General features: G+C 60.3%; 1 protein-coding gene across 1 annotated transcript in view; it reads left to right on the forward strand.

Moving 5' to 3' along the window:
* Positions 1 to 1,027: 1,027 nt before the first annotated feature.
* The window catches only part of LOC147100528 (CTD nuclear envelope phosphatase 1-like), a 46,462-nt gene continuing 36,715 nt past the window's right edge, over positions 1,028 to 10,774 (forward strand). The window contains exon 1 of the mRNA XM_085966870.1: positions 1,028 to 1,274. Coding sequence (XP_085822996.1) covers positions 1,065 to 1,274 — 210 coding nt within the window. The 5' untranslated portion in view covers positions 1,028 to 1,064. The remainder of the gene's footprint in view (positions 1,275 to 10,774) is intronic.

A 10,774-nucleotide genomic window follows, 5' to 3' on the forward strand; every position in this document is an offset into this window, starting at 1 on the left:
AGGCTGATACCTGGGATGGCAGGAATGACGTATGAGGAGAGATTGGGTCGATTGGGCTTATACTCGCTGGAGTTTAGAAGAATGAGAGGGGATCTCATTGAAACTTATAAAATTCTGACAGGACTGGACAGACTAGATGCAGGAAGGATGTTCCCGATGGTCAGGGAGTCCAGAACCAGGGGTCACAGTCTAAGGATAAGGGGTAAGCCATTTAGGACAGAAATGAGGAGGAATTTCTTCACCCAGAGAGTGGTGAACCTGTGGAGTTCTCTACTACAGAAGGCAGTGGAGGCCAATTCATTAAATATATTCAAGAAGGAGTTGGATATATTTCTTAAGGCTAAAGGGATCAAGGGGTATGGAGAGAAAGCAGGGACAGGGTACTGAATTTGGATGATCAGCCATGATCACATTGAATGGCGGAGCAGGCTCGAGGGGCCGAATGGCCTACTCCTGCTCCTATCTTCTATGTTTCTATGTTTCTATGTCCGCCGGCACACTCGAGGCCTTCCGCGACCGGTGGGCACCGCAGGGACTGGAGTGCCTCATCATCATCACCCCCGACAACCAAATTTTAATTTAATTTGTTAAGTTTCATTCGATGCATTTTGGTTAAGTTACGTTTTTTTTGTTTATTGTTTGCACCACCAGACCCACACTGATGCTGAGGGACTGGAGTGCATTATCACCACCACCGACAACCACATTTTAATTTAAGTTGTTAAATTTCATTTAATGTTTTATTAGTTACAGTGTTTTTTGTTTATGGTATGCACAAGAAGAGTACACTCAAAGGGTGGACCAGTATCAGGTTTTAATTTAAAAAAAACAGATGCTGGACTTGCAGTGTGAAGGCACCTTTAAATATGGTAACAGGGCCATGTAGTTAAGTGGATTTGCGAGCTCAGCCCTGAGACTGAACAGTTCTGAGTAAGTTTGTGGGCAGTGGAATGATTGAGCTGCTTGATGGCAGTGCTGGGGGCTGGGCTGACTGGGTCGGCGGACAGCAGTGGACGTTGCCTTTAAGAGGCCGGGCCCGCCCCTTGAAGCGGGCGCTGGGGAAGATGGCGGCGGCGGCCGGCGCGGCGATGGGGGGAGCGCGGCCCGGAGCGGAGCGGCCTGGCCGCCGGCTCCTAACCCCGGCCCCCTGCTCCTGGGCCCGGCAGCGCACCATGCTCAGCAAGTATTTCCTGATGGGACTCCGCAGCTTCGTGTGGCTGGCGGTGAAGGTGTGGAGCGTGTGTGTAGAGGCGGCGCGCAGACAACTCCGCTCGGTGAGTGCGGCCCAGAAGAGAGAGACTGGGAGGAGAGAGAGAGAGAGACTTGGGAGGGGGGAGGAGGAGAGAGAGACTTGGGAGGGGGGAGGAGGAGAGAGAGAGACTTGGGAGGAGGAGGAGAGACAGACTTGGGGGGGGGGGAGGAGGAGAGACAGACTTGGGGGGGAGGAGGAGAGACAGACTTGGGGGGGGGGAGGAGGAGAGACAGACTTGGGGGGGAGGAGGAGAGACAGACTTGGGGGGGAGGAGGAGAGACAGACTTGGGGGGGAGGAGGAGAGACAGACTTGGGGGGGGGGAGGAGGAGAGACAGACTTTGGGGGGGGGGGAGGAGGAGAGAGAGACGGGGGGGAGGAGGAGAGAGAGACTTGGGGGGGGGGGAGGAGGAGAGAGAGATGGGGGGGAGGAGGGGAGAGAGACTTTTGGGGGGGGGAGGAGAGAGAGACTTTTGGGGGGGGAGGAGAGAGAGACTTTTGGGGGGGGAGGAGAGAGAGACTTTTGGGGGGGGGAGGAGAGAGAGACTTGGGGGGGGGGGGGAGGAGAGAGAGACTTTTGGGGGGGGGGAGGAGAGAGAGACTTTGGGGGGGGAGGAGAGAGAGACTTTTGGGGGGGGGAGGAGAGAGAGACTGACTTCGGGGGGGGCGAGAGAGAGAGTGTGAGTGGGGGGGGAGAGAGAGAGAGAGAGAGAGAGCGCGTGATTGGGGGGGAGAGAGAGAGCGTGATTGGGGGGGGGGAGAGAGAGCGTGATTGGGGGGGGAGAGCGAGAGAGAGCGTGAGTGGGGGGGAGAAAGCGTGAGTGGGGGGGGAGGGAGAGAGCGTGAGTGGGGGGGGAGAGAGAGCGCGTGAGTGGGGGGGGAGAGAGAGCGCGTGAGTGGGGGGGGAGAGAGAGCGCGTGAGTGGGGGGGGAGAGAGAGCGCGTGAGTGGGGGGGGAGAGAGAGCGTGAGTGGGGGGGGAGAGAGTGCGTGAGTGGGGGGGGGGAGAGAGCGTGAGTGGGGGGGGGAGAGAGCGTGAGTGGGGGGGGAGAGAGAGCGTGAGTGGGGGGGGGGAGAGAGAGAGAGCGTGAGTGGGGGGGAGAGAGTGAGTGGGTGGGGGGGGAGAGAGTGAGTGGGGGGGGAGAGAGAGCGTGAGTGGGGGGGGAGAGAGAGCGTGAGTGGGGGGGGGAGAGAGAGCGTGAGTGGGGGGGGAGAGAGAGCGTGAGTGGGGGGGAGAGAGAGCGTGAGTGGGGGGGAGAGAGAGCGTGAGTGGGGGGGAGAGAGAGCGTGAGTGGGGGGGAGAGAGAGCGTGAGTGGGGGGGGAGAGAGAGCGTGAGTGGGGGGGGAGAGAGAGCGTGAGTGGGGGGGGAGAGAGAGCGTGAGTGGGGGGGGGGAGAGAGCGTGAGTGGGGGGGGAGAGAGAGCGTGAGTGGGGGGGGAGAGAGAGAGAGCGTGAGTGGGGGGGAGAGAGTGAGTGGGTGGGGGGGAGAGAGTGAGTGGGGGGGGGGAGAGAGAGCGTGAGTGGGGGGGGGAGAGAGAGCGTGAGTGGGGGGGGAGAGAGAGCGTGAGTGGGGGTGAGAGAGAGCGTGAGTGGGGGGGGAGAGAGAGCGTGAGTGGGGGGGAGAGAGAGCGTGAGTGGGGGGGGAGAGAGAGCGTGAGTGGGGGGGGAGAGAGAGCGTGAGTGGGGGGGGAGAGAGAGCGTGAGTGGGGGGGGAGAGAGAGCGTGAGTGGGGGGGAGAGAGAGCGTGAGTGGGGGGGGGAGAGAGCGTGAGTGGGGGGGGGGAGAGAGCGTGAGTGGGGGGGGGGAGAGAGAGCGTGAGTGGGGGGGGGAGAGAGAGCGTGAGTGGGGGGGGGGAGAGAGAGCGTGAGTGGGAGGGGGAGAGAGAGCGTGAGTGGGGGGGAGAGAGCGTGAGTGGGGGGGGGAGAGAGAGCGTGAGTGGGGGGGGAGAGAGAGCGTGAGTGGGGGGGAGAGAGAGCGTGAGTGGGGGGGGGAGAGAGCGTGAGTGGGGGGGGAGAGAGCATGAGTGGGGGGGGGGAGAGAGAGCGTGAGTGGGGGGGAGAGAGCGAGGGGGGGGGGGAGAGAGAGAGCGAGGGGGGGGGAGAGAGAGCGAGCGAGGGGGGGAGAGAGAGAGAGCGAGGGGGGGAGAGAGAGAGCGAGGGGGGGAGAGAGAGAGCGAGGGGGGGAGAGAGAGAGCGAGGGGGAGAGAGAGAGCGCGAGGGGGAGAGAGAGCGCGAGGGGGAGAGAGAGAGCGAGGGGGAGAGAGAGCGCGAGGGGGAGAGAGAGAGCGAGGGGGAGAGAGAGAGCGAGGGGGAGAGAGAGAGCGAGGGGGAGAGAGAGAGAGAGAGCGAGGGGGAGAGAGAGAGAGAGAGCGAGGGGGAGAGAGAGAGAGAGAGCGAGGGGGAGAGAGAGAGAGAGAGCGAGGGGGAGAGAGAGAGAGAGCGCGAGGGGGAGAGAGAGCGCGAGCGAGGGGGAGGAGAGAGCGAGCGAGGGGGAGAGAGAGCGCGAGCGAGGGGGAGGAGAGAGCGAGCGAGGGGGAGGAGAGAGCGAGCGAGGGGGAGGAGAGAGCGAGCGAGGGGGAAAGAGAGAGCGAGCGAGGGGGAAAGAGAGAGCGAGCGAGGGGGAGAGAGAGAGCGAGCGAGGGGGAGGAGAGAGCGAGCGAGGGGGAGGAGAGAGCGAGCGAGGGGGAGGAGAGAGCGAGCGAGGGGGAGGAGAGAGCGAGCGAGGGGGAGGAGAGAGCGAGCGAGGGGGAGGAGAGAGCGAGCGAGGGGGAGGAGAGAGCGAGCGAGGGGGAGGAGAGAGCGAGCGAGGGGGAGGAGAGAGCGAGCGAGGGGGAGGAGAGAGCGAGCGAGGGGGAGGAGAGAGCGAGCGAGGGGGAGGAGAGAGCGAGCGAGGGGGAGGAGAGAGCGAGCGAGGGGGAGAGCGAGGGGGGGCGCGCGAGAGCGAGGGGGGGGCGCGCGGGGGGGCGCGCGAGAGCGAGGGGGGGGCGCGCGAGGGGTCGCGCGAGAGAGCGAGGGGGGCGCGCGGGGGAGAGCGAGCGAGGGGGCGCGCGAGAGCGAGCGAGGGGGCGCGCGAGGGCGAGCGAGGGGGCGCGCGAGGGCGAGCGAGGGGGCGCGCGAGGGCGAGCGAGGGGGCGCGAGAGGGCGAGCGAGGGGGCGCGCTGAGGGCGAGCGAGGGGGCGCGCGAGGGCGAGCGAGGGGGCGAGCGCGGGGGCGAGCGAGGGGGAGCGAGCGAGGGGGCGCGCGAGGGCGAGCGAGGGGGAGCGAGCGAGGGGGCGCGCGAGGGCGAGCGAGAGGGCGAGCGAGGGGGCGCGCGAGGGGGGCGCGCGAGGGCGAGCGAGGGGGCGAGCGAGGGGGAGCGAGCGAGGGGGCGCGCGAGGGCGAGCGAGGGGGCGCGCGAGAGCGAGCGAGGGGGAGAGCGAGCGAGGGGGAGAGCGAGCGAGGGGGGCGCGCGAGAGCGAGCGAGGGCGAGAGCGAGCGAGGGGGCGCGCGAGAGCGAGCGAGGGGGCGCGCGAGAGCGAGCGAGGGGGCGCGCGAGAGCGAGCGCGAGGGGGCGCGCGAGAGCGAGCGCGAGGGGGCGAGCGAGCGGGAGCGCGCGAGGGGGCGCGCGAGAGCGAGCGCGAGGGGGCGCGCGAGGGGGCGCGCGAGAGCGAGCGCGAGGGGGGCGAGCGAGCGGGAGCGCGCGAGAGCGAGCGAGGGGGGCGCGCGAGAGCGAGCGAGGGGGCGCGCGAGAGCGAGCGAGCGGGGGCGCGAGAGCGAGCGAGCGGGGGGGCGAGAGAGCGAGCGAGCGAGGGGGCGAGAGAGCGAGCGAGCGAGGGGGCGAGAGAGCGAGCGAGCGAGGGGGCGCGAGAGAGAGAGCGAGCGAGGGGGCGCGAGAGAGAGAGCGAGCGAGGGGGCGCGAGAGAGAGCGAGCGAGGGGGCGCGAGAGAGAGCGAGCGAGGGGGCGCGAGAGAGAGCGAGCGAGGGGGCGCGAGAGAGCGAGCGAGGGGGCGCGAGAGAGAGAGCGAGCGAGGGGGCGCGAGAGAGAGAGCGAGCGAGGGGGCGCGAGAGAGAGAGCGAGCGAGGGGGCGCGAGAGAGAGAGCGAGCGAGGGGGCGCGAGAGAGAGAGCGAGCGAGGGGGCGCGAGAGAGAGAGCGAGCGAGGGGGCGCGAGAGAGAGCGAGCGAGGGGCGCGAGAGAGAGCGAGCGAGGGGGCGCGAGAGAGAGAGCGAGCGAGGGGGCGCGAGAGAGAGAGCGAGCGAGGGGGCGCGAGAGAGAGAGCGAGCGAGGGGGCGCGAGAGAGAGAGCGAGCGAGGGGGCGCGAGAGAGAGAGCGAGCGAGGGGGCGCGAGAGAGAGAGCGAGCGAGGGGGCGCGAGAGAGAGAGCGAGCGAGGGGGCGCGAGAGAGAGAGCGAGCGAGGGGCGCGAGAGAGCGAGCGAGGGGGCGAGAGAGAGAGCGAGCGAGGGGGGGCGAGAGAGAGAGAGCGAGCGAGGGGGGGCGAGAGCGCGAGCGAGCGAGGGGGGGCGAGAGAGAGCGAGCGAGGGGGGGCGAGAGAGAGAGCGAGCGAGGGGGGGCGAGAGAGCGAGCGAGCGAGGGGGGGCGAGAGAGAGAGCGAGCGAGGGGGGGCGAGAGAGAGAGCGAGCGAGGGGGGGCGAGAGAGAGAGCGAGCGAGGGGGCGCGAGAGAGAGAGCGAGCGAGGGGGGCGCGAGAGAGCGAGCGAGCGAGGGGGCGAGAGAGAGAGAGCGAGCGAGGGGGGGCGAGAGAGAGAGCGAGCGAGGGGGGGCGAGAGAGAGAGCGAGCGAGGGGGGGCGAGAGAGCGAGCGAGCGAGGGGGGGGCGAGAGAGAGAGCGAGCGAGGGGGGGCGAGAGAGAGAGCGAGCGAGGGGGGGCGAGAGAGCGAGCGAGCGAGGGGGGGCGAGAGAGAGAGCGAGCGAGGGGGGGGCGAGAGAGAGAGCGAGCGAGGGGGGGCGAGAGAGCGAGCGAGGGGGGCGAGAGAGCGAGCGAGGGGGGGCGAGAGAGAGAGCGAGCGAGGGGGGGCGAGAGAGAGAGCGAGCGAGGGGGGGCGAGAGAGAGCGAGCGAGGGGGCGCGGGGGGGCGAGAGAGAGAGCGAGCGAGGGGGGGCGAGAGAGAGAGCGAGCGAGGGGGGCGCGAGAGAGAGAGCGAGCGAGGGGGCGCGAGAGAGCGAGCGAGCGAGGGGGCGAGAGAGAGAGAGCGAGCGAGGGGGGGCGAGAGAGAGAGCGAGCGAGGGGGGGCGAGAGAGAGAGCGAGCGAGGGGGGGGGCGAGAGAGAGAGCGAGCGAGGGGGGGCGAGAGAGAGAGCGAGCGAGGGGGGGCGAGAGAGCGAGCGAGCGAGGGGGGGCGAGAGAGAGAGCGAGCGAGGGGGGGGCGAGAGAGAGAGCGAGCGAGGGGGGGGCGAGAGAGCGAGCGAGGGGGGGGCGAGAGAGAGAGCGAGCGAGGGGGGGCGAGAGAGAGAGCGAGCGAGGGGGGGCGAGAGAGAGCGAGCGAGGGGGCGCGAGAGAGAGAGCGAGCGAGGGGGGCGCGAGAGAGAGAGCGAGCGAGGGGGCGCGAGAGAGCGAGCGAGCGAGGGAGAGAGAGAGCGAGCGAGGGGGGGCGAGAGAGAGAGCGAGCGAGGGGGGGCGAGAGAGAGAGCGAGCGAGGGGGGGCGAGAGAGCGAGCGAGCGAGGGGGGGCGAGAGAGAGAGCGAGCGAGGGGGGGCGAGAGAGAGAGCGAGCGAGGGGGAGAGAGAGAGCGAGCGAGGGGGGGCGAGAGAGAGAGCGAGCGAGGGGGCGCGAGAGAGAGAGCGAGCGAGGGGGCGCGAGAGAGAGAGCGAGCGAGGGGGCGCGAGAGAGAGAGCGAGCGAGGGGGCGCGAGAGAGAGAGCGAGCGAGGGGGCGCGAGAGAGCGAGCGAGGGAGGGAGAGAGAGAGAGCGAGCGAGGGGGGGCGAGAGAGAGAGCGAGCGAGGGGGGGCGAGAGAGAGAGAGAGCGAGCGAGGGGGGGCGAGAGAGAGAGTATTTTGGACTGTGTAACAATCTGGGGAAATGCTTTTGGTTATAAGTCTCCCACAAATGGTGGTCGGAGCCACTTGAGGTCATTCATAAGATCATTTTGGATGAATGAGGTAATTCAGCCCATCTCGGCTCATCCATCCAGGATGAGAGTGGAGTCTTTTCATTGCCGTATCCTATTAGTTCTTGAATTATGCAGGGTTTTTCCCTTCCATTACTGTATGTGGGAGTTCATTCCTTATGCTAATCGCTCTTAATGAAGAAGGACTTTCTGGTATAAAAACAGAACATGCTGGAGAAACTCAGCAGGTCAGGCAGCATCTGTGAAGAGAGAAACAGAGTTAACGTTTCAGGTCGATGACCTTTCGTCAGGACTTTCTGGTGTCGGTCTTAACTTTCCCTTTTGCTAGATTAAACCTGCGATCAATTGTTCTACCCCGTTTAATTCAGTCTCTCCTATTGTATACACCTGTAAGGTCACTTCTCAGACCTCCTTTCAAGGCTGAAGAGCCCAAGTTTCTGCAGTCTTCATAACTCTGACCTCTAAGACTGGGGATAGCCTTGTGGTTTTTCTCTGCACTGCCTCCAGCGCGTGGATGTCCTTGTCTCCCAGTGACTAGAGCTAGACATGGTACTTGGTGTGGTCTGACCAGAGCTCTCTGCAGTTTGACTTCCTCTGACTTGTACTGTTTCTGCTATAGTTCAACCTTCTATTGCTCCTCTGTATTAAATACATTTAAAATGGCGATAGACATTTCCCTAGCAGATAAGGGAATTAGGGGTTACGGGGAGAGGGCAGGGAAGTGGACGTGAGTCTAGGTTCAGATCAGCTATGATCCTATTGAATGGCGGAGCAGGCCCGAGGGGCCGTATGGCCTACTCCTGCTCCTATTTCTTATGTTCTTATTGATTGAGCATGTCGAACTTTGGTTCTACTTAACTCCTAGGTCTTTTTCAACTTCACTCTTGGCTATTTCAATACCATTCATGGAGTGAGTACGTGCATTACCTATTTGTCCTACCAATATGTAATGTTTTACATTTGTCTGTATTAAATGTCATTGTCTAGTATTCCGCCCACTTGCATATTTTGACCAGCTCATTCTGTAATTCCTGATCTGTCTCCTCTGATTCCACTAACCCTCTTAGTTTGGTATTGTCTGCAAATATAACCAGTTTGCATTGGGTTTCTGAGTCGAAATCATTGATGTAAATTGAAAACAATCTCTGGGACATCTCCCTCGGTACTCTTTCTACAGCCCCCCCACCCACCCCAACCTGATGTAACTCTTCTTAAAAAGTACTCATTTTCTACTCCATTGCCAATTTCTTAATGCGTACCTGAGATTTACCCTGAATCCCCATATTTTTGAGCTTAACTAAAAGTATGGAACTTTGCCCTCTGGAAGTCTAGGTAGAACACATCGTAGGGATTACCACTTGGGATGTAACTTCCTCACAGAAGTCAAGGAGATTGATGAGGCCGAATCTTCCGTTTCTGAATCCATGTTGACAGCTGTTATCAAGATAATCTTTCAAGTTTACACCTGATTGATTTTCATTATTTTAAATAGGTTTGAAGTAAGACTTACAGATCTGTAACAAAGGAAAATGAAGCTAGAATAAAAAGTATGAAAAATATTGTTAATGAGGTGTGTGAAATGTCCATGTGATCTGAGACCAGCCAGCGGTATTGTTCTAGGTTTTATCTTCCGAACTTGGGCTTGGAGTCTTTCGGTTGTGGTAATAAGTAAGGAGTGAGGCACAAGTAAGGAGTTTGATTGAATACTCTCCACTTGCCTGGGTGAGTGCAGCTCCAACAGCATTCAAGAAGCTCCACACCATCCAGGAAAAAGCAGCCCGCTTGATTGGCACTCCATCGACCACCTTAAACGTGTACCGTGACTGCAGTGTGTACCATCTACAAGATGCACTGCAGCAACTCGCCAAGGCTTCTTCGGCAGCACCTCCCAAACCCGCAACCTCTTCCACCTAGGACAAGGGCAGCAGGCGCATGGGAACACCACCACCTCCAAGTTCCCCTCCAAGCCACACACCATCCTGACTTAGAAATGTATCACTGATCCTTCATCGTCGCTGGGTCAAAATCCTGGAACTCCCTCCCTAACAGCACTGTGGGAGTACCTTCACCACACGGACTGCAGCGGTTCAAGAAGGTGGCTCACCACCACCTTCTCGAGGGCAATAAATGCCGGCCTTGCCAGCAACGCCCACATCCCATAAAAGTGAATAGTGTAAGCTATTTGAGGTGACAAATTGAGTGTCTCCTGTTAACATTGAAGCATGCTTTCTTCAGTGCAATGTTTCCTATAGCATGCACACACCAAAATGCTAAATCCAGTTAGTGACAACCTGAATTACAGGAGATTAGCATTATGAATGGCTGTTTATGTAAATGTTTACATAGGGTGGGGTGTGCTGGTGCAGGGTAAATGCAAAGCAAATAAAGCTGAGTCTGGGGGAATATGGGGATAAATAGTCAATCTTAGTTATTGCCCAAATAACGAGGGGGGGTGGGGGAGAAATTTTGGAATACATAAGTGGAATTGCAGATTGATCTTGGTGGCTACATGGAGTTCCCCATGGGGTCACTTGGTAAGCACATTTATATAGAAAAGTCTGGAGTTTTGAATATGCTTTCAGGTTCCAAAGTCCTCCTTTCGTGCTCGGTGGAGTTGCAGAGAGCGAAGTTGGAGAGGAGGTTTTAAAGGCAGATTTCAGAACTGATGGGTCACTGGGTCATTGCACTGTCTGCTGTAGCTACATGGACCAGAAAGAGCTTTGATTCCCTGTCTGTATTGAACTAACTGATCGGGTGTGTTGTGGGGGGGGGGGGCCGGGCAGCAGTAGGTGGAACTGTGACCCCCCTCAGTCAGCAGCTGGAAGAGTGGAGAAAAATTGGATAATAAGAGTTGACATTTTAAATCGGGAGCAATTTCAAAATATGTTACATAACAAGCTGACTAATGAGTGAATTTCTGTTGGGGCAGGAGGAGGAGGATGCACAGACTGTAGAGTCATGCGACTGATGTGTTTTTCAAATGGGGAAATCGAAAATTAATTTGGGAATTTCTGGCAAGTCAGTCAGCAACTGAAAGAGAAACTAAGTTAATGTATTGGGTGGGGACCCAATATAATTTTATAATTGGGATATAACATCTGGATTTAAAATCAAACAAGATTCATTAACACCAAAATCATGAGGTGGACAAGATACAGTCTACTTTTAACTCTAAGATGGTTAATTTGAATTATTTGTTAATTTGATTTTTTTGTTCAAATTACTGGATGTTTTAATAATTTCAAGCAAAAATGACAATTAACCAGAACAGACTGTTTGTTCTTTGGGACAAACAAATTAACAATTCGGGGTACAGTGAACTGTTAAATATATATACAGTTTCTTAAAGTCCCAATTACCCCTTTGATTCCCCCATTTATTGTCTTCGAAACAGAGCGAGGGGGGGGGGGGGGGGGGTGGGGAAAGCTGGCCTTGAGATCCCTGAGCCTACTGCTGTTAGTCACTTA

Source organism: Somniosus microcephalus, chromosome 25 (genome assembly GCF_052327205.1).
Source record: "Somniosus microcephalus isolate GS21.2 chromosome 25, FLI_Smic_1.0, whole genome shotgun sequence".
NCBI classification, from domain to species: Eukaryota; Metazoa; Chordata; class Chondrichthyes; order Squaliformes; family Somniosidae; genus Somniosus; species Somniosus microcephalus.